Source organism: Acipenser ruthenus, chromosome 1 (genome assembly GCF_902713425.1).
Source record: "Acipenser ruthenus chromosome 1, fAciRut3.2 maternal haplotype, whole genome shotgun sequence".
NCBI lineage: Eukaryota > Metazoa > Chordata > Actinopteri > Acipenseriformes > Acipenseridae > Acipenser > Acipenser ruthenus.
The window spans coordinates 44,140,469-44,162,426 of NC_081189.1; the positions used below are offsets into that span (position 1 = coordinate 44,140,469).

The 21,958-nt window shown below is 36.7% G+C and overlaps 1 protein-coding gene across 4 annotated transcripts in view; it reads right to left on the bottom strand.

Moving 5' to 3' along the window:
- Positions 1-664: 664 nt before the first annotated feature.
- Positions 665-21,958, bottom strand: part of rorb (RAR-related orphan receptor B) — an 80,316-nt gene continuing 59,022 nt past the window's right edge. For 3 of the 4 annotated variants that reach the window (XM_034034159.3, XM_059025596.1, XM_059025580.1), the window contains exons 4-10: positions 18,956-19,366; positions 16,400-16,521; positions 14,831-14,963; positions 14,452-14,559; positions 8,465-8,575; positions 7,799-7,914; positions 665-7,316 (exon numbers count right to left, since the gene is read on the bottom strand). In XM_034034159.3, coding sequence (XP_033890050.1) covers positions 7,161-7,316; positions 7,799-7,914; positions 8,465-8,575; positions 14,452-14,559; positions 14,831-14,963; positions 16,400-16,521; positions 18,956-19,366 — 1,157 coding nt within the window. In that variant the 3' untranslated portion in view covers positions 665-7,160. The remainder of the gene's footprint in view (positions 7,317-7,798; positions 7,915-8,464; positions 8,576-14,451; positions 14,560-14,830; positions 14,964-16,399; positions 16,522-18,955; positions 19,367-21,958) is intronic. The other variant, XM_059025587.1, reaches the window with a different exon arrangement.

Genomic DNA, 21,958 nt, shown 5'->3' on the forward strand with positions numbered 1-21,958 from the left:
GTCCAACATTCTAGAAGCAGAAGATTTTTTTTTTGGTTCAAGAACACAAACCAATGTCTTATACAATTTATTTTTTAGCATAAAAGAAAGAAAACAAACATTGATTGTCATCTACAGCAAACATTCAGAATATTCTTTGCATTAAAAAATGAACTCAACTTTTTTTTTTACAGAACTGGAAATTAGACAATGATAATCTTTACATTCTAAAGTTTTGTAATGGTCTTACATACATACATTTGTATTTACAGAAAAAAGAAGACAGTAAGTGTGTCAGTGTCTGAAACTACAATAATGGCATGAGCATCCAATATTATTATTATTATAACATGAAAAACAGATATTAAACATTAACAGCAAAATTATCAAATTAAATGAAGGTCTCTTTTCTAAACATGTTAGGCCCATCATTCATTAAACAGAACATGCATTGACATCAATTTAAAATTACACACACACAAATAAAATTCACCCTAGTCCACATGTTGAAATGTGTTATTGTGACTTGACAAGGTTTTTTTCAGTCAGTTATACTTACTTTAAACTCGTAATATTCTAATTTATTTGTAATATATATATATATATATATATATATATATATATATTAAACTCAACATTAAAAAAAAAGATTTTTTGTATTTTTAAAATATAGTATTTTTAGTCTTTGAGCTTTTATGTTTCAGCTGTTTTCTAATGTTTCAGTCATACAGTTTGGGGTTATTATTGTAAAAAGATATTTCCTTTCACTTGTTCTACTTTAGTCTTCCTCTCTAATTATTGGAATCTTCAAAAGGCAAGGCAGTAAAAAGGAGGCACCTCACCGTGTACAGAATAAGCACTGGGATATGAAAATGTTTATTCTCCTCTTTATATTAATTCATGACTTATCTGAGCCCATAGTGCTAAATGGGAAGGGTTGGTAAACCAGGCTTGAATTTTGCACTTAATTACCAATGTCATTCATTTCTACTAAAAGAAGCTGGTCATTCAATATTGGGGATGACACATCCTGTTATGCTATTATATACAAATGAGCTGCTGCAGAATAGTATAAAACTGCAAACATACATAAGAAACCTTTGCATATTAAATCTTGAAAGATGCAAACTATTAGTGTTAAGTGAACATTCAGTTAATACTCTTTGGAAAACCAGAGCAGTCATTACTAGTATTACAAAGAAGGACGTGTTACCTTTGCTGACAATAAATCACAGAGGAAACCAGAAGACGCATTACAATCGGTTCTTAATAGAAAAAGGTACATTATTCTTATTGTAAGATGAGGCAGATGCATCAGTATAATTTGCTTTGTCATCTATCCCTCCAAAATGTCTGCAGAATCTTAAAACATGTATCTAATCAATTTTCACAAATTATTTACACAACAAATGAGACAGTAATCCTTGTATGCTCAATTTAAAAACATATTTAAAATTCAGTGCTAAACTTGGTTTTTGTTTTATAGAAGGACTCTATTGTGAAGTCCTTGCCAATGGAGGTAACAGGGACACAGTTTACCAGAACTCGAACCCTCAGATGGCAACCTTAATTGTACTTTATGCAAGATTGATGCCTGAGGTTTATAAAACAAAACAAATCAAAACAAAAAAACTAGTTTTTAATAGTATCTAACAGCCACATTGGATGGCTTCTACAGGTTACCAAATGTGACATGTAATAGTCTAATGGTTTTAAATACATGTTATTAAATATTGTAGTCAGAAAAATGCTTTTATTCATGTGAAAATGTGTATTAACCTGCATAAATATAGTACATGGGCAGATAATTACATGGGTTTAAAATGGTTAAAACTGTGTCAAACCCTGGTTGATCAGTCACAAATTAGACACCTATGAGATACAAATTAATTCCAGACTATAGGGATTAAGCTAACTTTTTTAACATACAATAGAGGATGACCAGTCAGGTGTCCACTTCACAAATATGCAGAGGAAAATATATCCACATAAGGAGGACCAGTTGAATGCTGCAGTTGTTAGTTAATCTGGCTGTTACCCTTTAGCTTTTAAAATGAACTGTCTCTTAACAAAATAATGAAACTGCATATAATAAGGAATGGCATAATTACAACAAATTAATTTTGATTATTGCTACTATCCCTAACACAGTTGGATACCAAAAATAAGTAAGTACCAAAAATAATCTCAATGCAACACAGACCAAGAGCTTTTAGCTGAATTCACAATTTGGTGGAGATTAAACTACTGTATATCAGCACCGCCTAATGGGGATACTGGTAATCAGGATTTCTGCTTAAATGGGATACAACTCTGGGAGACGGTTCTTCCCAATGCTATTTATGTTGTTTAATTGGGATGTCACTTCGTTTAATTGGGATACAGTATTTTCAAATGATGAACGGAGATTGCTTTTCAGAGCAAGAGGTCGCGTAGCACAGTGCAGTGAGTACGTGATTACCCTGTGACTTGTGTAAAGTGCGTAAACCACATTGAACTCCTGAAGGAGGAGTCTCTTTTGGTTTCCCGGGTTGCTGTTGCAAAGAAAGTTGGCGTGTCAACATCGCAGGTGTGATTAATTTTGCTTAGGAATAAAAAATAAAAAATAAACATTGACTCGTATTTTGAATTATGTATTTAACTTTAGAATTTAATGTGATTGCATTCTTTTTCTTTTCATTAAGAATCAAAAAAGTGTGACTAAGGTTATCCCAACTGCCTCTCATTTAATTGAGACAGCCACTTATTAAGGATATATTTCCTTGTCCCAAGGCGTCCCGATAAAGCAGCACCGACTGTAGCTGCAAATCAATGTGACCCCAACGTCCTTATGATATAGTGAAATACTCTAAATAACTGTCAGAAATAAATAAGCCTTGTTGTAAAACATTTTTCAATGCTTTAAAACTCTTATTATTGAATTGATTTATAAAAAATGTTATTTAATTGATCTCAGAAAGGGCTCCTACCTGCAGTACTAGATAAGACCTAATGAATAATTCTCAACAACTATGATTATATTAATGGCCTCTTCACATGTAGTTAACTTTTATCAACCTTTTCATTTTCTGATTACTTACAATGTTTAACTGTTAACTCAGCTGCTAGATCTTTAACAACCCTGAAAGCCTTGTTGGGGTATTTTCTACTTATAATACTGTACTAGAGTGCTGTTGATTCCAGCCAGCTACATTTAACATTGCTTTAGCTTTTTAGCCACAAAGAAAGGTCCCTGAGTGAGCTACAGTGCAATGTCTGCACCAATAAGTGATTGTCTTTGACAAAGTGACCATTCAGTAAATGGGACATTAAGACGTTGTAGTACTGCCTATAAAAAGCTACAGACCATTCTGATTTGCCTACATTTAAATAAAATATGTGTTTGGTTTATTACCAATTACCAAAGATTGTAGCTTCAAATGGAGCTGTTTAATGCCACTGGCTAACTTCTCTTTCTCACAGCGCTTTTTGTCAATGCTAGCCAGAATGGCATCATCATAAATTGTACTCTTGCTATTTAACACATTACTAATGGCTGTCATCCGTTTTTTTTTTTGTTTTGTTTTTTTTAAGTTGTTTGAAGCCAGCATTTGTACACATCAACACATCATAGCTTTACATTTTGAAAAGAGAAACATTTTCTGATCTTGATAAGCATGTTGCCAGAGGTGTTTTGTGTGTGTGTCTCCATGCGTGTCCCGAACTGTATTAATTAACAGCTGAGTGAGCTTAGGTTTCTGTGATTTGAGATAGTGGATAGCCCTAAGAAAAGGACAGGTTCTTCCCATGGTCTTCTGCATTCTGACTGACTACCAATTGACTTAGCACAATAATTGTTGAAGTTTAAAACATCCTTGGGGCAAATACACCAACATAGTAAGGATATATTTTTGCCTCGTGATACCGCAGTAAACCTGTGTTTATTTTTTAAAGGTTAAACTTTGTATTCATAGCTTCACTACTATAACTACTATTAATAATGTACAGCTATGGCCAAAAGTTTTGCATCACCTAGAATTTTTGGATTGAGACATCATTTAAAAAAAAAAAAAATCTATGAACATAATTTAGATCTTTTAGTTTAAAGAAACTATAAAATGATATCGCAAAAGTCTGCCGGAAGCCATAATAGTAGTACAGTATTTCATGTCAGATTTCAAAATGTCACATTTTTCACTTTTGTCAGTTTCTTGTTAAGTATATGATAATGTAACATTATTCAGCAGGTTTCATTCGACTTTATGTGTTAACTCTATAGAGGGATGTGTTAATTCTATAGAGGGATGCAAAACTTTTGGCCACAGCTATACAATCAACATTTTGTTGAATACAATAAGAGACCTCTCAAGAATCCCAAGGTCACTTTTAGTGACCATTTCAAAAATACATTTTTATTGTCTTTGACCTGTATCAAGTCCACATGCCTTGCAAACGCAACTGCATATGTGGTAAAATACTAATTTTAAATAGATATATACATACATAATAAATAAATACATAACATCTCAAATCAAAATAAAACATATGTTTTACTTTCACTACAAATGTTGACATGCAGTTGCATAAACAAAAAGACTGAAAAGTTTGCTACCTTAATGCTGTTTATGCCAGGATGTACCCGAATTTTTGAGTGAAACAAACTAGGATAGAACACCTTAGGTAGGCTTTGGAAACCAAGAAATTACATCGTTTTGTTAGTATGCCAGTTTTTATTTTTCCCCCCACCAACAATTATGCAAAATTACAGGAACAAATATTGTGCGTTTTGTGTTGTGTGAATTATAGTTGGGTATTAATCATAGCTTTTATCATGCTGTCATCTGGTGGAGGAAACAAGAATAACAAATGCCAACCACCGGGACAAACCAGACGCATCAGGAATTAAAATAGTTTGATACAGTATTTGTAATTAAGTGATCTTCAGTTGAATGCTTATGACTAAAATGACCTTCAGTTTTGTAAAACAACTTCAGATACTAATTCATGAGTAATAACTGTATCTTGTAATCAATGTATCTTCTCATGCACACTAAACACTTTCTTAATATTGTACCACTAGCTTCATCCAATAAAGCATTACAGTTCTCAAAAATGGGTGAATTCAAACCAGATGGTCTTTATAACCGATTATTGGAGCTCGTCTGCTAACAATATAGCTTAATCATTCCCTGAGCAGTCAATACAACAACCAAGGAGAAGAAGCAACAAAGAAAACAAACATAGCAAACAAAATGAATTATTATAAATGGGCACATTATTTATTTATATTACATTTAAAACAGAAAATAGACTTTTGAACAAATGTGCTGTGAAACTCAGAGAAACATTACCAAGCACACACACTAAGTGATTGTCTATCACAAATTTAATATAAAATAACCCCAGAAAACAAAGAAACAAACAAACAAACAAAAACAAATGCATTCGGACATAACCAGCTCTTCAGTGGAATGACTTTCATTACCCTGCCCTAGCATGAGAATCGCTACCGATTCCTTTACATGACATTGTGAAACAAGCTAAGAGGAGTGACTTTTGCTACCACAAAAGTAAATGTTACCAAATAAACTTGAATAACAATGTTAGAAAATATACAGTTTGCACAATGTATTGCAGAAATCTAAGAACGGAATACTCCCCATCCCATAATGCAACTGGTCGAAAGGAATAAGTTAGTGATATAAACTGTTTTTGAAAAAAAGGTATTCTGATATATCATGTTATCACATACCATGGTTAAATGACAGCTATCTATGATATCAGATACGTACATGTACAGTACATTGCTTCTTCTGGGTGATGAGTGAGTTAGTAGCCTAGTCAGGTTACACAAAAACACTCAGCAAAGAAACACTGAGACACCGATATGCATTGGCCACTTGTGACTTTTTGGATACACAACCAGCTAAAGCTCTTCATTGGGCTAAAGGCCAGCAAAAGTTTAGCCGATAACCATTGGATGCGAATGCACAGGAAAATAAACTACAATTGAGAGGGATGTTGTTTAAACACTGTTTAAAAGGAGATTCAAACTTTGGAGGCTGCTTTCTTTGCCTTACAAAATATTCAGCCAAAATATCAATTTGAAAGCATTCATGTACTCCTCAAATATACCTTTTGCAAAAAAGTTTGTAATACAGTAATGCAATTTGTTTGACAATATGTCATGCTCACTAAAATAAAAACTACTATGACCCTATAGCTTTTTGGGATACAGTAGCTTAATAATTATTGCTGTTCTTGAGCCTTCATTTGTCTTCAGTTGATAACATGTGTAGGCCAAATGTGCAAAAGACAGTCTTCAACACTGTGGTCTGAGGCAAGGAAAAATAAAATAAAATCCCCAGACATGCCAAGTGGTGTACAAGCTATGGTTATAGTGCAGTAGTTAGAATGGAAACCCCTCCGGCCGAGCTATCTACCACAATATAGCAATTCTGCTAAAGCAGTCCGGTCGTTGTTGACAATGCTATTTAAAGTATGTCTGTTTGTCCTTTTTTCACAAAAATATTTCTTCATATGGAAAACTAGCAATTAATCTAGTTCATTAGAGGTCTGCAGTAGTCTATGAAACTTGAAATATCGCACCTTCTTTTCATAAAAAAATTATAAATAATCCAGACAAGGCTTTTATTAAATTTTAACCAACCTAATTATTTTGTTCCCAATATATCACAAATGTCTGTTACAAATCTTGTTTCATTTTTACAAATTCTGTACATGTAAAACTAAACTAAAAACATAAAACCAATTATTAGCCTCACAGGCAAATGTTCTCTTAAATTACATCTAAAACAATGAACAGAACAGGTATTACTACTGTATGCTCTGCTCTAAGGTACAGCTACAATATAACTATTGTAAGATTTACTCTTTCAAAACTCACCAACAGATTCTCCAACCTCCCCTGCACACACACCCCCAAATAAAAAACATCTAAAATAAGTTACCCAGAGATAAGATGACATACAGTGTTCTAAGTCTGTACATTTCTGGTCAGTTATGAAAAGCCCCTTTTAATAGGTGCATATTTACATTCTTTAAACTGTATCGGTGAATAAAACTGTATTAAGTGCGGGACATTCCTAGTGTTGCAGTAGTGATTATTTTCAGTCTCCATTCACAGATTGCTTTATTAGTAACAAGTATCTTATTCCAGTGGTTGTAGTGGGAGCTCTGTTTCACTTGGAGCAAGCGGAAGGGTCCGGATTAAAGAGTTCCTTGTACAATGGAGGAAAGAGCATGTTGACAGTTTCAGGGTGTAGCTGTTTAAATGCCTGGAGTTCCTCTGTGTGTAGATTACAAAGTGCTGATAATGTTGGGATCCTAGCAATCAGCTGTGAAATGAAGCAGGATAAATATGAGTTATTATTTTATGTTGCCAGAATATTGTGGAAACTAATGTACATTACAACCAAACTAATTTAGTACAGCTCGGTTTGCCATTTAACTGAGTTTTAGCAGCAGTGCTTATGCTCTTCTGGCTTATAAGCCTCTGTATATATGTTGTAATTATCAACGATTGAACACATATAAAATGGAATAAACATCCCATAACTAATAAAAATACATAATGACCTTACAGAGGGTTTTTTTTGTTTATTTTGGTGTCATTTTTGTAGGACCTTTACAAACCAAAAACCGATCATGAGCCAAGTTAACTTAAGGCCCTAGTTATAAACAGCTGAACTTATATTGGTTTATTTGCATGTCAATATTAAATATGGTCCTCAGTGTTTGGATTCCCCTCAGCAGATGTTCATTTCAATCCCATGAGGCTCCTTTGTTAAAAGCCTGACCAGTGTCTATGATAACCTACTTTTGCCAGTGTGTCATCATCTAAGTGGTTCTTCTGCATCACATGCTGTAGTGCAAAGTAAATCTTCTCTTGCAGCTTTTGAACTTTCCTGGCTTCCATCAGCCAGGGTCGATCTACTCCAATAAAAAATAAAACAAAAACATTGTTATTTTTCATTCCAACTAAGGGGCCTAATAAATGACAATTAATCCCCAAAATCCATCAAATGTTTGTTATTAATGTATTATTTAATTGTGTCAGGTACTTATACTCACTGAATAAATATTTAATACTAAACATGAAGCTACTAAATGATGTGCTTATGTTAAGTTTAAAACAAATTAAGAGAAAACTTTTAAGACATTAGCAGATGTGTAATTTGTGTTATCTTTACCCTGATAAAATATTTCATTGGTAAACAGATATCCCAGTGTCTTAGTAGATAGTCCATAGCACACTTCTTGTCACCTTTCTTGGAAGACTGGACACAGAGTATGAGCAATCCTGTGCCTTAATATATCTGGGTTTGAAAAGTACTGGCAGGACTGTTTCCACAGACAACCATTAAGTTGATTTCACTACATCTACTTCTGCCTACCAGACTCCAGAAATACAAAGTTCTTAATAATTGATAAAAGAATACAAATAAAACTAGTAATGTCTTCTTCTTTGGTCTATACTACGTACCAGGTGATATCAGCACAGCTGCTGAGAACAAAGCGATTTCCTCTTCGGTAAGCTGAAGAGAGCACAAACTCTTTGCAAAGTCAAAGGCTGCACTGACAAGATCATCTGAACCTGATTCAAAACCCAAAAAAGAAAACAATGAAGCAGCACTTCTAAAACAGAATTACAAATCCATAACATTCTGAAGTCAAATATAAGTCATATACACTGGAAGAACCCCAAAAGTTTACCATATTAAAAGCATAGCAAAGTGTAACAAAGCATAGCAAAAGTATGGTAAAGCATACTGGGCAGGATTTTCAAAAACCTGTGTTATTGTATCGAACTTGTGGTATTAGTAACGAGAGCTTTAGTAGCAAGTGATTTTCAAACAATGTGTTAATTAAATCAATCCGTTAATGCTTTGAAATTGAGTCGATGAGGTCTTTAATGGATGCATTTTTTCATTAAAAAGCTTAATTTGTCGCAGGTCATTTACATCACTTCCTGTCTCAATGACTAGATAAGGGGAACTTGTTAATCAAAATGCATGTTAACAAGATCAAGAAAAATGAATGGAAGCATAATTCACTGTTATGGAAACTACTAGCGTACAGGGAGACAGCTCTCCCACCAGCGAGCAGCAGCCAAATGGAAATAAAAAAGAATATCTATTTTGTAAAGTTTTGTGATGCAGAATGTACAATTTACTATATACAACTCTTTTAATGTGCATTTTGCAATCTTTTTCGTTGAAAATAAAAAAATACACAACACCGAACACACAATCCCGAGTAAGTGAAACGTACATCTATATATACTGTTGTGCCGGGATTCAATTACTAATTAATTATTCACTTGAATCCCAGCACGTGAACTAATTTGTGCAACCCCGTGCTCACATACTATTACTTACTTTATTACATACTTTAAATGCACGTGAAGTGTTTGTGCAGTGCCTAAATACAACTATACATTTTAAATCACTCGTGCTACACAGACCCATTTATATCCTGTGCAGCAATATCTATACACCAACATTAACACTCCACACTCAACACAGAACACATAAATACGCACAGGGGCGGGCACTTGGCCACATACCTCCCCCCTTGTGCGCAGCACACATGGCCTCAATGGCCACCTCCCCCATTAAAATCCTCGCTGAAAGTCCCGGGCCAAGAACAGGGACTTTAAGGGGTTCATGGGTGGCAATGTTGCCAGTAGCCTAGCTGCTACTGGCAATGCTGTCAGCAGATATGCTGACAGCGGGGTGAGTTCTTCCTCCCGCTGAACCACTGGTGGTGGAAATGCTGCCGGTGGTAATGCTGTTAGCAGACGTGCTGACAGCAGGGTGGTACACTCCAGCAGCGGAAAGGCTGTTTCCTCCCGTAGCACCCCTGGCAGTGGAAAGACTGCCAGGTGCTGACTCCTTCAGCCGGGGCAGTCTTGGCAGCGGAACAGCTGCTAATGGTAAGACGGTCAGCTGACTTGCTGACCGCACCAAGGCTGTCTTCTCCCGTTGCGCCACTGGCAGCGGAAATGCTGCCAACGACGAGGCTGTCAGCAGACGTGCTGGCAGCTCTAAGGCTGGCTTCTCCAACCCCAGCAAATCCCTGGAGGTCAGCAGCAAACTACCTCCAGGGCAGGTATCTCCCGGCACTAGCGCACGGGCACCCCCAGACGATACCAATGGTGTATTGTGACAAGCAGGCTGTAGTGGTGACATCAGACCCGGAAGAAACACACAGTACTGCGAGGTGAAATGTGAATTGTGCTGTTGCGCGGTTTGATAATGAACAAAATACAAGGTTTTAAACAAAAACAGCACACAGCACTTGAGCCGAAAATAAATAGACAAACAGAATGGACTAACACTAAACAAACAGTGGATGAACAGACAAAACAAACAAGTACCATGCTGGTCCTCCAGCATGACATAGCAATTGCTTTTTCTTTTCTTTAAATTTAAATTACTCCTCTCCACACCTGTTCTCCACTCACCAAACACACAACCCCGAGTGAGTGAAACGTGCATCTAATATACTGTTGTGCCGGGATTCAATTACTAATTAATTACTCACTTGAATCTCGACACTAATTTGCACAATGTGCAATCCCGTGCTCACATACTATTACATACTTTAAATGCACGTGAAGTGAAGTGCAATCCCTGTGCCTAAATACAACTATATATTTTAAATCACTCGTGCCACACAGACCCATTTATATCCCATGCAGCAATATCTATACACCAACATTAACACTCCACACGCAACACAGAACACATAAATACGCACAGGGGCGGGCACTTGGCCACAGTATACCATGTATGTAACATTATATATTTATTAAGCTTTTAAAATTATGATAGAACTCCCTATCCCAATACACAATTGGTTTATAATAGATTGTTCAGTGAATACCTCTAATCATGCATTTCTCTGGTACAACATGATTAGAAGTAGCCACCGAACACTTACAGTATTATAAGAACATTCTATATGCATACAAACGTGTGAAGGTGAAAGTGTACATTGTACATAAAGTGTGGGGGGAGTCTGACAACATTACAAATACGTTTAGTTAAAATCCATGCCAATGATCTCGATCACATTCCTAGTGGATCTGTGTGTCCTTGTACGCCTGTACTTCATTCTTGTGTGGATTAGACACAGGTGTTCAAGCCAAGGACACATTGCAAATCCGCAATCACCTTAGGAAACTTTATTGTAATATCTAATATGCCGTTTTCTATACCAAGATTTCATTATTTACTCTTAGGTTATTATTTGTATAATTCAAATAAAATCTACAATAGAGGTGAGTTGTCATATAATGTACGAATGCAGAGTTCAGATAGGCTACAGCTGCATTGATAATTTCTTGGTAGTAACATCACACTGGGTGCAAATAACGGTATATCATTTTAGCAATACAACAAACGTTCCGTAAGTTTACACATGGTTAAAACAAGTGAATGAATCTCATTCCACAAGTCTAGAAAAGGCTAAAATATTTTCCTAACTACAAATATTGAATTACCTAGGTAGTCTGTAAGAAATGAATTCTGGTCCTGTACACTTTCTCTCTGTATCGTCAGCGTCACAGCCGCGGTCTGTTAAATGTCTCTTTCGTTAATTCAAACCCTCCTTTTTCAAGTGCAAATTAACTCCTGATAAATTATGACAATTAACATGGATTTGCTTTTAAATTCCCATGCAAACAAAAGAAATAGTTACAAGAGCACTGCTCGTTAAGATATCCTAAAATCAACATAATTTCAGAAATCACATTAGGATATTTAATAATGAAATACGCATACGACCACTTGAAAATGCCAAAATCAATGCTACATACAGATTTGTTGATTAACACTGGAGTTATCATTTACGACCTTTTCAAAATCCTGCCCACAGTAGCTAAGCACTGAATAGCGAGGTATGGTAAAGTCTAATTCTCCTCGACCTCTCTGATGCCTTTGATACAGTTGACCACTCTATTCTCCTTTCCTCCCTCGCTGACCTGGGACTCTCCGACACTGCTATTCCCTGGTTCTCCTCCTACCTCTCTGATCGCACATACCGGGTGTCCTGGCGTGGCTCACCCTCTGCCTCTTACTCTATTTCTACAGGCGTCCCCCAAGGCTCAGTCCTGGGACCCCTCCTGTTTTCTCTACACTCGCTTCCTGGGTCCCCTTATCTCATCCCATGGCTTCTTGCATCATTTCTATGCTGATGAGGCTCAGATCTATCTCTCCTTTCCCCCCTCTGACTCTCACATCTCTGCATCATCTTAAACTCAACCTATCCAAATCAGACCTCCTTTTCTCCCCCCTCTTCATTCCCCACCACTGATCTCTCTATCTCCATTCTTCTTGAATCCACCACCCTCTCTCCCTCCTCATCCACTAAGAACCTTGGTGTCACCCTCGACCCCTCCCTCTCCTATGAGCACATCTCTACTCTGGCACGCTCTTGTCGCTTTTTCCTCAGCAACATACGCAGAATTTGCCCTTTTCTCACCAACTACACCACACAGCTCCTAGTTCAGGCCCTGGTACTGTTCTGCCTTGACTACTGCAACTCCCTCCTGGCCGGCCTCCCTGCTTCCGCTATCCATCCGTAGCAGCTCATCCAAAACTCTGCTGCTCGCCTTGTCTCTTCCCTTCCTTGTTTCTCCCACACTACTCCACTGCTCTGCTCCCTCCACTGGCTCCCTATTGCCGCTTGCATCCATTTCAAAACTCTTGTACTCGCCCATCGCTGTCTCAACCTTTCTGCCCCCTCTGTTCCTCTGCCACCGGCAGAATAGCTGTAACCCCCCCTCCGCTCCACCGCCTCCAGAGCTCGCTCCTTCTCCACCCTTGTTCCTCAGTGGTGGAACGACCTACCCACGGATATCAGGACTGCTCAGTCCCTGACCACCTTTTAGCGCCTCCTCCTGTTCAGACAGCATCTGTAAACCTCACCTCTCGACTATACTGCACTATATGGCACCGAATTGTATCAGTACTTGCATCATCTTGTACTTGCACTTAACTGCTCCACACTTTGCTGTATTCTACTACTGCTCTCAATCATAATTATATTTTCTGTATTGTTTCTTGTACTTAATTTTACTCTTAAAGGTAACCATATTCATGTTTTTTGTAATTGCTCTTATTTGAAATCGTTCTTATTGTACTTACTACTTGCTCTTAATGGAATATTCTTATTACCAAATATTTTTTAAATTTAACTGCTCTTGGTCGTAATGTCAAATGTAATTATGTGCTGTCTTTTTAATTCTCTCTCATTTGAATTTACTCTTACTTACTAATGATTTTACTGTATTTTATAACTGCTCGTATGTGATATTTTGTATTGTGATAATTTGTTATGTGATATTTTGTACTGTGATACTTTCTAAGTCGCCCTGGATAAGGGTGTCTGCTAAGAAATAAATAGTAGTAGTCATAGTCGTAGTCGTAGTAGTAATAATAATAATAATAATAATAATAATAATAATAATAATAATAATAATAATAATAGTAATAGCAAACCAGGGTAAACTATGAAAAAAATGTATAGTATAGCCATGGTAAAAGCATGGTAAAACAATGAAAATACAGTGCCAAATATACTGTGGTAAATGTTTATGGGGGAATGTTTAAGTATATTTACAGTTAAAACAAATGTGGTCACAAAATGGTTCATTTTTATCTGACTATAACAATAATCAAACATGACTGTGATAAGCATAGAACACATGTTGTGTAACAGATTTGAAGACACTACTGTATAGCACAGCCTGTAGTCTCTTTCAAGGATATTACCAGAGATTAAGAAAGTGGTTAATTTTACGGGATGACAGAGGATAAATATTTGAAAGGGTGCAGTGTTTATCATCTGGAAATGTGTTGTAAATATGTTAATGCTACATTTTGTTAGATGTTTTTATTCAAAGTACCAAATGTCTGAATCTCAAATGTTTTATAGATATGAAGAGATGGCTTTCCTTACAGGGGTGCTTAAGTATGACTTGTCAGCTCTTATCCAGCAGTATCCTACATGATATTCAATCTTCATTTCTTAAACAAGTGTTAATATCCTATGTTATATTGAAGTGTTACTTAACAGGTTGTAAGGTTTAAAACACAACGCATTACTTTTTCTAGTCTCCTGCTTTGTTGTACGTATTCCTGCAATATCGTTTTCAAGATAATTGCGATTGTTTTGATAGTTTTATTAACATATCCTGGTCATAAATTGGTTTTGACCAGTTATTTTCATCTCACATTGGTTATGTATTGGGTCTTCCCATCAAAATGTCTTCTGAAGTCACAACATCGGCAGCTTCAATCCAACCTGTTTAGAAACATTGGTTCCCAAATCCTTTCCCTACCTGTCCTATCTGCTTGGTTTGGCACAGGTTCAGAGGGGTGGGAACAGATTGTGTTTTAAACCCTACAGCCTGTTCAGTAATACTAAGAATCATATATTAGAATCAAAGGTAATTACACATACCTAGTGCTTTAAACATCTGCATTCCTCCATATTTTCCCTCGAAGAGCACAGTGTTGTTCAGTGGATTGAAGGCACGGCACATTCTCACCAACACCACTTCCAAACAACCTTACAAGTTAAAAAATGAACACCTTGACTCAAACATGCTGCAGAGACAATTTTATCCCCATTTCCCACCAAAAAAAAATATTCTTCTTCTGATTATTATTATAATTGTTGATATAAACAATGTTTCATTTTTTTTTTTTTTAGATTGCAAATAACTAATACGTGTTAATAGTGAAATCCTGGATTTAATGTTGTGCCACAGACTCCAACTGGAAAGCCATTATTCTAAGCAAAATACAAGCTTTCCTGGCTGTTCCACAGACAACCTTACCTGATTTAAGGAGAAGAATTTGATCATTCTGACATAGATCCATAAACCCTGTTATCCGCTTGGCAAATTCAACCACATACTGAATGGCATGTGTGATCTGGATTGCACATTGCTGCCATAACACTTCCTGTGTCTACAAGGAGAGAACCAAAAAAAAAAAAAATCAGAAAACAAAATATAAGAAAAACACTAAAGAACATTTTCTCCAAAAAATACAATTATTAAAAACAAAAGACAATTTTCTTACCATAAATGTATTTTTAGAGCTTTAGTCTCTTTTTATAATAATGATTTTAGTTCCTGAGTAAATCATCATCAACAATTTATTTATTAAAATCAAAGCAATTAAAAAAAAAAATTAAATTGACATTTTTCAAACATGTTTTTTAAATAACCCAGATTACATGAAAAGCCGGTCTCATAAAGGGTAGCTGGCGTTGATGGGGTTAAATCCCCATCCCGATAAAGCCCGTGGGAATGTGGCTGGAGCCTTAATAAGGCAATTGTTTAATGAGTAATTAAGGCTCCAGCCACAGTATAAAAGACCCACTCTGGGCTCAGGCGAGTAGAAGAGAGTTGTGAGGAGAATTAAAAAGATAATGAACGAATGCCACGAAAGCGAACAAGCAACTCGTCGTTTGTATAGAATATACTTATAGTACTCATCGTTATTATAGAATATACTTATAGTACTCATCGTTATTATAGAATATACTTATAGTTCTCATCGTTATTATAAAATATACTTATAGTACTCATTGTTATTATAGAATATACTTATAGTTTTGTGTTTGTTTTACTTTGGCCCGTGTGCCCTTTTGTTTATTGTGTGTTTTGTTTAAATCTTTGTTTTATTATATTATAAAGATATGGCTGCGGCCATTTTAGCCCACTACCTTTGTTTTGCACTTCTTCCTGGTCCGTGACGTCACCATGTTCACCACTGTAAGCCCATCCTTTCACAAGCCATCATATATTTAAGTACTTCATTTGTGTAAAACTAACAAATCTCCTTTGTTTAGTTGGCAGTGACTTTTATTGATGTACATATATATATACATATATATATATATATATATACTGTATATTATTTTACAATAGTGGCAGGCTTTGAAGACATATCATAGGTGTAGCAAACCTAGTAGACATCCAAACCAGCCTAAAGTGAATAGATCAGAGCAAATATGCTAGTCATATACATCTACCCACAATCAGCCTTTCGGCGTTTCAGCTTATAAACTTGGAACTCTGCCAGAAAACACCTTGTTCAGCATATTCTGAAAATTCATTAATGTTTGCTGTCTGATTTCAGATTCATCAAAAGTTTATGGTTTGTTTAAAACATTTACTGAATTACAGTAATTACAGTATATGAAAACTAATGCTAAAATTGAGGAAACAGGTCATTTAAAATACCATTTGGAAGGTCTTTGTATGAACACACCTATTCATAGAATAGTGCAAAGTCCAACAATGTTTGTGTCTTCCGTATCAATTTGGCTATGTACTGACAATGCAATGTTAAGAGAGTTTGACAGTAAGGCATTCAGGAGCTATAAACAATATTACCTTATTTTGATAAATTTTAATGTCTTCATATGTGTGGGTCTGCCATGCCAGCTGCTGCAGCTCCTCCACAGTGTATTGGCATGTCTCCAAATGGGACTTAATAATATTCTGTGCAATTCGATCTGTTTGAAAAATCAGGAGAGGTTATTAAATTGGAATGAAAACATAACATCTGAGGTGAAACACTGGGGAAATGAGGATGTTAAAGTCAGAGTGTGAGCTTCCAAGCTTTGCAACCACAAACTCAAGAAATTAACTTGGAGAAAAAGCCTTCAGTGTGGGGATAATGGATCAGAACCATGTGCATATCCAAGGACAATTAATACCAACTTCATACCAAAAATAAACTCAAAGGCTGAGATGGTGAGATAATGTAAAAAACCCCAACCCCCCCCCCCCCCCCCCCAAAAAAATAAAATAAAATAAAATAAATAAGGGGAGCAAACCGAACAATATTGTGGCTTGAAAGAGTGTATACTGTATAGGCAAATGTACTTGTTCCGTCTCAATAGATTCTAATGCATATTATTAACTTAAATAACTTAACTTAAATATTGAAATCAGCCAATGAGGTTCAGAGTACAGTGGTCATTATCCTATGGTAGATGCACCTTAAGCTAACAGGTCTCTACACTCTGTAACAGCAGCTTTGATTCAATCAGCTTAATGTGATTCAGCACAACAGATTGCATCAAACACACATTTATTCATACACACAAATCATTACACTACCCCTATGCAGAGGGCAATACTGGCTGGATCACTGGCCTTTGTGGTCATCAATTATCTAACAAGTAATACACTGCTGAGAGTACAAGTCCTTAATACTATCTACACTATATGTATGCTAGGAAAAAAGTTTTTATGCTCTCAGACTTAAGAAGTCTTCAGCAAGAGGTGTAATAACTATATATCGAATGCTCTAGTCTTGTCCACTTTCAGCAAACGGCTAGATTAAAACACTTCACAAATAGGGATAAGACAAACCCTGGAACCTGCATGGTGCATTACCAGATTCAAACTGGAGGTTCATCTTTTGTCACTTATTACTTCCTGAACTAAAACAAAAAAAGAGAAAAAACAGATAAAGCCTGAAAAGCCTAAAGTTTTTTTTGCTTGAGGAATACATTTGCCTTGCCCATATATAATTCACTTGGACACAACACGAATCATTCCATTAAAGTTTTTAATTATGCAGTAGGGTATGTTAACACGCAAGGAGATATTCTTCAGTACTAGACAAATGTTTAATGTTGTTCTGACTACTGGCCAAAAGGTGGTGGCAGAGGATAGTATGTTTCATTTCCCGATTAAAAATGCTGTTCATTTTACGATGGTGACAGATTAATGCATAACAATTTATTTTAAAAGTTTGTTTGTATGTTATACATTTTTACCACAAAAATAGAATTTAAATGGATTTTTGCATGGAACCAGTCAGTTACTCATTTGAAATTTTTACAACCAGTAATTCTCAATCTTTTGAAGCATCTTTTGAGAATTTATATTTGAGCACTACTCATATTCAGACAGAAAAGACAAAAACGTGTGGGTTCTTGCTTCTGCAGCCAGTGGGGTAATTAAGGTGGTGTGACTGAGATTCTGAACTCTCTTAACTTACTGTATCATTTGTGTGTAACTACACAAACCCCTACCAAGAAAGACCTCTGCTTAAATGTTTCCTGGTTGTAGCCAGAGGATTCAGCCAATCGTGTTACAGTTAAATACATTAAATCTAAGAAATGCAATAAGAAATAAAAGTCTACAGCTGATGTGCTGGCAGTATATTAATAGTTTCATGCAAACCTCGGTCAGATGACAGGAGTGTTAGTGAATCTATGTGGTGAGTTTTGCTCTGAATGCCAAAGCCAGTTACTGAGGAACTGAAACATTTTAGGTCAAATCACATTTCACACCAAGTACTAAATATCGCAACACATCTCAACCACTCTTCAGTAACAAACTTGTAAAAGTAAAATCCTTACGGGCATAAGTCAAACGCTGACACCATAATATGATTAAAACTGGATTTATTGTGCGTGTACACTTACAACTATAAACTACCATTGACTATAAAGTGTCTGTCTTTATGATTTGAATTTTTAAATAAACTTGTCAATTTAATCTTTAAAGTCAACTTTCATATTTTTGTCTAAAAAGAGCAAATCTAAAGTATAAACTTACGACATAAAAAAGGCTTACCTTATAAACAGAACAAATTTGCTTTTCAGCTTTCAGATTTAAGTGGAACTTCTTGAAAACATGGGGCTTAAATCACTAAGCAGTATACACCCGCTCCTCAGTGTTTACTTACCCATGAAGTACACCAATTTATAATAACTGAATTTGTTTCATAGGTGGTTGTCCTTGCCAGCAGTTCTAGGAGTACAGAGAAGTCGATCTATGTAAGCTGGGTGATTCCTTTTTTACATGTATAATGCTTCATGTTCCGACAGCTGTAAAACCTATTTTGGACAACTGCTGCAAGGTAAAATTAAACATGGAAAACTGGCATGATGTAAGCAGCCCACAGTACTTGGGAACAGGTCTACCTACCTAACTCAGTCATTGTTACTCCAGGGGCTAGCTGACCATCTGTAAAAGAGCTGTATGTAAACAAGTTTGGTACAGGCGTCAGGTCATAAATAGGCTCCTGTTTGATTTGCTTGATTTCAGCCATGTCTATTCCAGACTGATCCGGGGAGGGCTGAGTGGAATCAACACTGTAGTAGGCACTGCCCCCCTCTGTTTTTGGCAGGTCGATTATGTGTCCATTGGAATAAGTGCCTCCGATATCACTGTTAAGGTTGCTGAGGCCATTGCTGATGCTGCTGGTGTAGACGCGTGCCAGGGCCTCCACTTCCCCATTCTGCTGCTGCAGCTGCTCCTGCAGCCTCTGCTGGTGTTTCTGCACCTCCGCATACAGGCTGTCCCGCTGCTTCTTAGACATTCTTCCAAATTTCACAGCTGGTTAGAAACAAAAAAAAAATGCACATGGTTATGAAACAGGGCTCTGTGAAACCGGCCGTTGATCCCTTAGTTTTGGAAAATGTTTGTTGGCTTTTTAAATGTCTCAATATAAAAATAGGCATGTTGAGACATTTGTCTACTTATGTACAATTTAAATTATGTTATGTTCACTTAGAATTTCACTACAGTTTTACTTTTCATATAGTAGCACAAAGGAACGTTTTAGACCACGATGCCCTGTCATGCACTTTTGGTGACAGCTTTGTCCTGTCCTTTTCCATCTGCATTCGTGCCAGTGGTCAGCATAACTTTCAGGGTGTGGCTTCATTTGCATGTTATCTTTAAGCAATGTTGATGATGGCATAGATGGGGGTGAGTGCGTAAAGGAAGGCTTATTTGAAATGCAGGCACAGCCAATTCCACTATGAAAAGGGAACAGCAAGTGGTGAACGAGAAGTGGCAAGCAAGTGAGAGGGAGAACTCACTTTTTCCAAAAAATGTTATATATTTTTTATATTTTCAAATAAACAAGAAATATATAGCTGTGCAAACTGTGATGTGGAATGTGCCTTAGTTAACTTTAGGGCTGCTCTGAAAAATATAGATTTATATCCATCCATCCATCCATCCATTATCATTAACCGCTTACTCCTTTACAGGGTCGCGGTGAGCCGGAGCCTAACCCGGCATACACAGGGCGCAAGGCGAAACTGCACCCTAGACGGTGCAGATACAGACGTGCTCAAATTTGTTGGTACCCCTCCACAAAAAACGAAGAATGCACAATTTTCTCTGAAATAACTTGAAACTGACAAAAGTAATTGGCATCCGCCATTGTTTATTCCATATTTAATAGAAATCAGACTTTGCTTTTGATTTTTTATTCAACATAATATTGTAAATAATAAAACAAATGAAAATGGCATGGACAAAAATGATGGGACCGTTAACCTAATATTTTGTTGCACAACCTTTAGAGGCAATCACTGCAATCAAATGTTTTTTGTAGCTCTCAATGAGACTTCTGCACCTGTTAACAGGTAGTTTGGCCCACTCTTCCTGAGCAAACTGCTCCAGCTGTCTCAGGTTTGATGGGTGCCTTCTCCAGACTGCAAGTTTCAGCTCTTTCCATAGATGTTCGATAGGATTCAGATCAGGACTCATAGAAGGCCACTTCAGAATAGTCCAATGTTTTGTTCTTCTCCATTCTTGGGTGCTTTTAGCTGTGTGTTTTGGGTCATTATCCTGTTGGGAGGACCCATGACCTGCGACTGAGACAGAGCTTTCTGACACTGGGCAGTACGTTTCGCTCCAGAATGCCTTGATAGTCTTGAGATTTCATTGTGCCCTGCACAGATTCAAGGCACCCTGTGCCAGGCGCAGCAAAGCAGCCCCAAAACATAACTGAGCCTCCTCCATGTTTCACTGTAGGTATGGTGTTCTTTTCTTTGAAAGCTTCATTTTTTTCGTCTGTGAACATAGAGCTGATGTGACTTGCCAAAAAGCTCCAGTTTTGACTCATCTGTCCAAAGGACATTCTCCCAGAAGGATTGTGGCTTGTCAATATGCATTTTAGCAAATTCCAGTCTGGCTTTTTTATGTTTTTCTGTCAAAAGTGGAGTCCTCCTGGGTCTTCTTCCATGGAGCCCACTTTCGCTCAAAAAGCGACGGATGGTGTGATCAGAAACTGACGTACCTTCACCTTGGAGTTCAGCTTGTATCTCTTTGGCAGTTATCCTTGGTTCTTCGCACTATCCTTCTGTTCAATCTGGGGTCGATTTTCCTCCTGCGGCTGCGTCCAGGAAGGCTGGCTACAGTTCCATGGACCTTAAACTTCTTAATAATATTTGCAACTGTTGTCACAGGAACATCAAGCTGCTTGGAGATGGTCTTGTAGCCTTTACCTTTACCATGCTTGTCTATTATTTTCTTTCTGATCTCCTCAGACAACTCTCTCCTTTGCTTTCTCTGGTCCATGTTCAGTGTGGTGCACACAATGATACCAAACAGCACAGTGACTACTTTTCTCCATTTAAATAGGCTGAATGACTGATTACAAGACTGGAGACATGTGTGATACTAATTAAAGAAACTAATTAGTTTGAAATATCACTATAAGCCAATTATTTATTATCTTTTCTAAGGGGTACCAACAAATGTGTCCAGGCCATTTTAGAATATCTTTGTAGAATAAGCAATAATCCATCTCTTTTCACAGCTTCTTTGCTTTATTCTATGACATACCAAAGGCATGCAAGTATACATGATAAAATAGCTTTTAATTTCATCACTTTTCAGGAGGAATGAAGCATTATTTCAATGAGCTGTAAGGGTACCAACAAATTTGAGCACGTCTGTATGTTTTTGAAATCTAAAGATCTAGCTTTCAAATGATGTGAATTTATAACGATGTATGCAGTACACAAAGTTACAGCAACTTTATTAATTCCCCCAGTTCTCTGTATTTTTGATCAACTATTGTATGACCTAACTTACATTCCAGCAATCTGTGTCAAAAACAATGTTATAAGTATCTCCAAATGAGTGTAAATGACTGATTGGACTCATTCTGTATAGGATATACAGTAG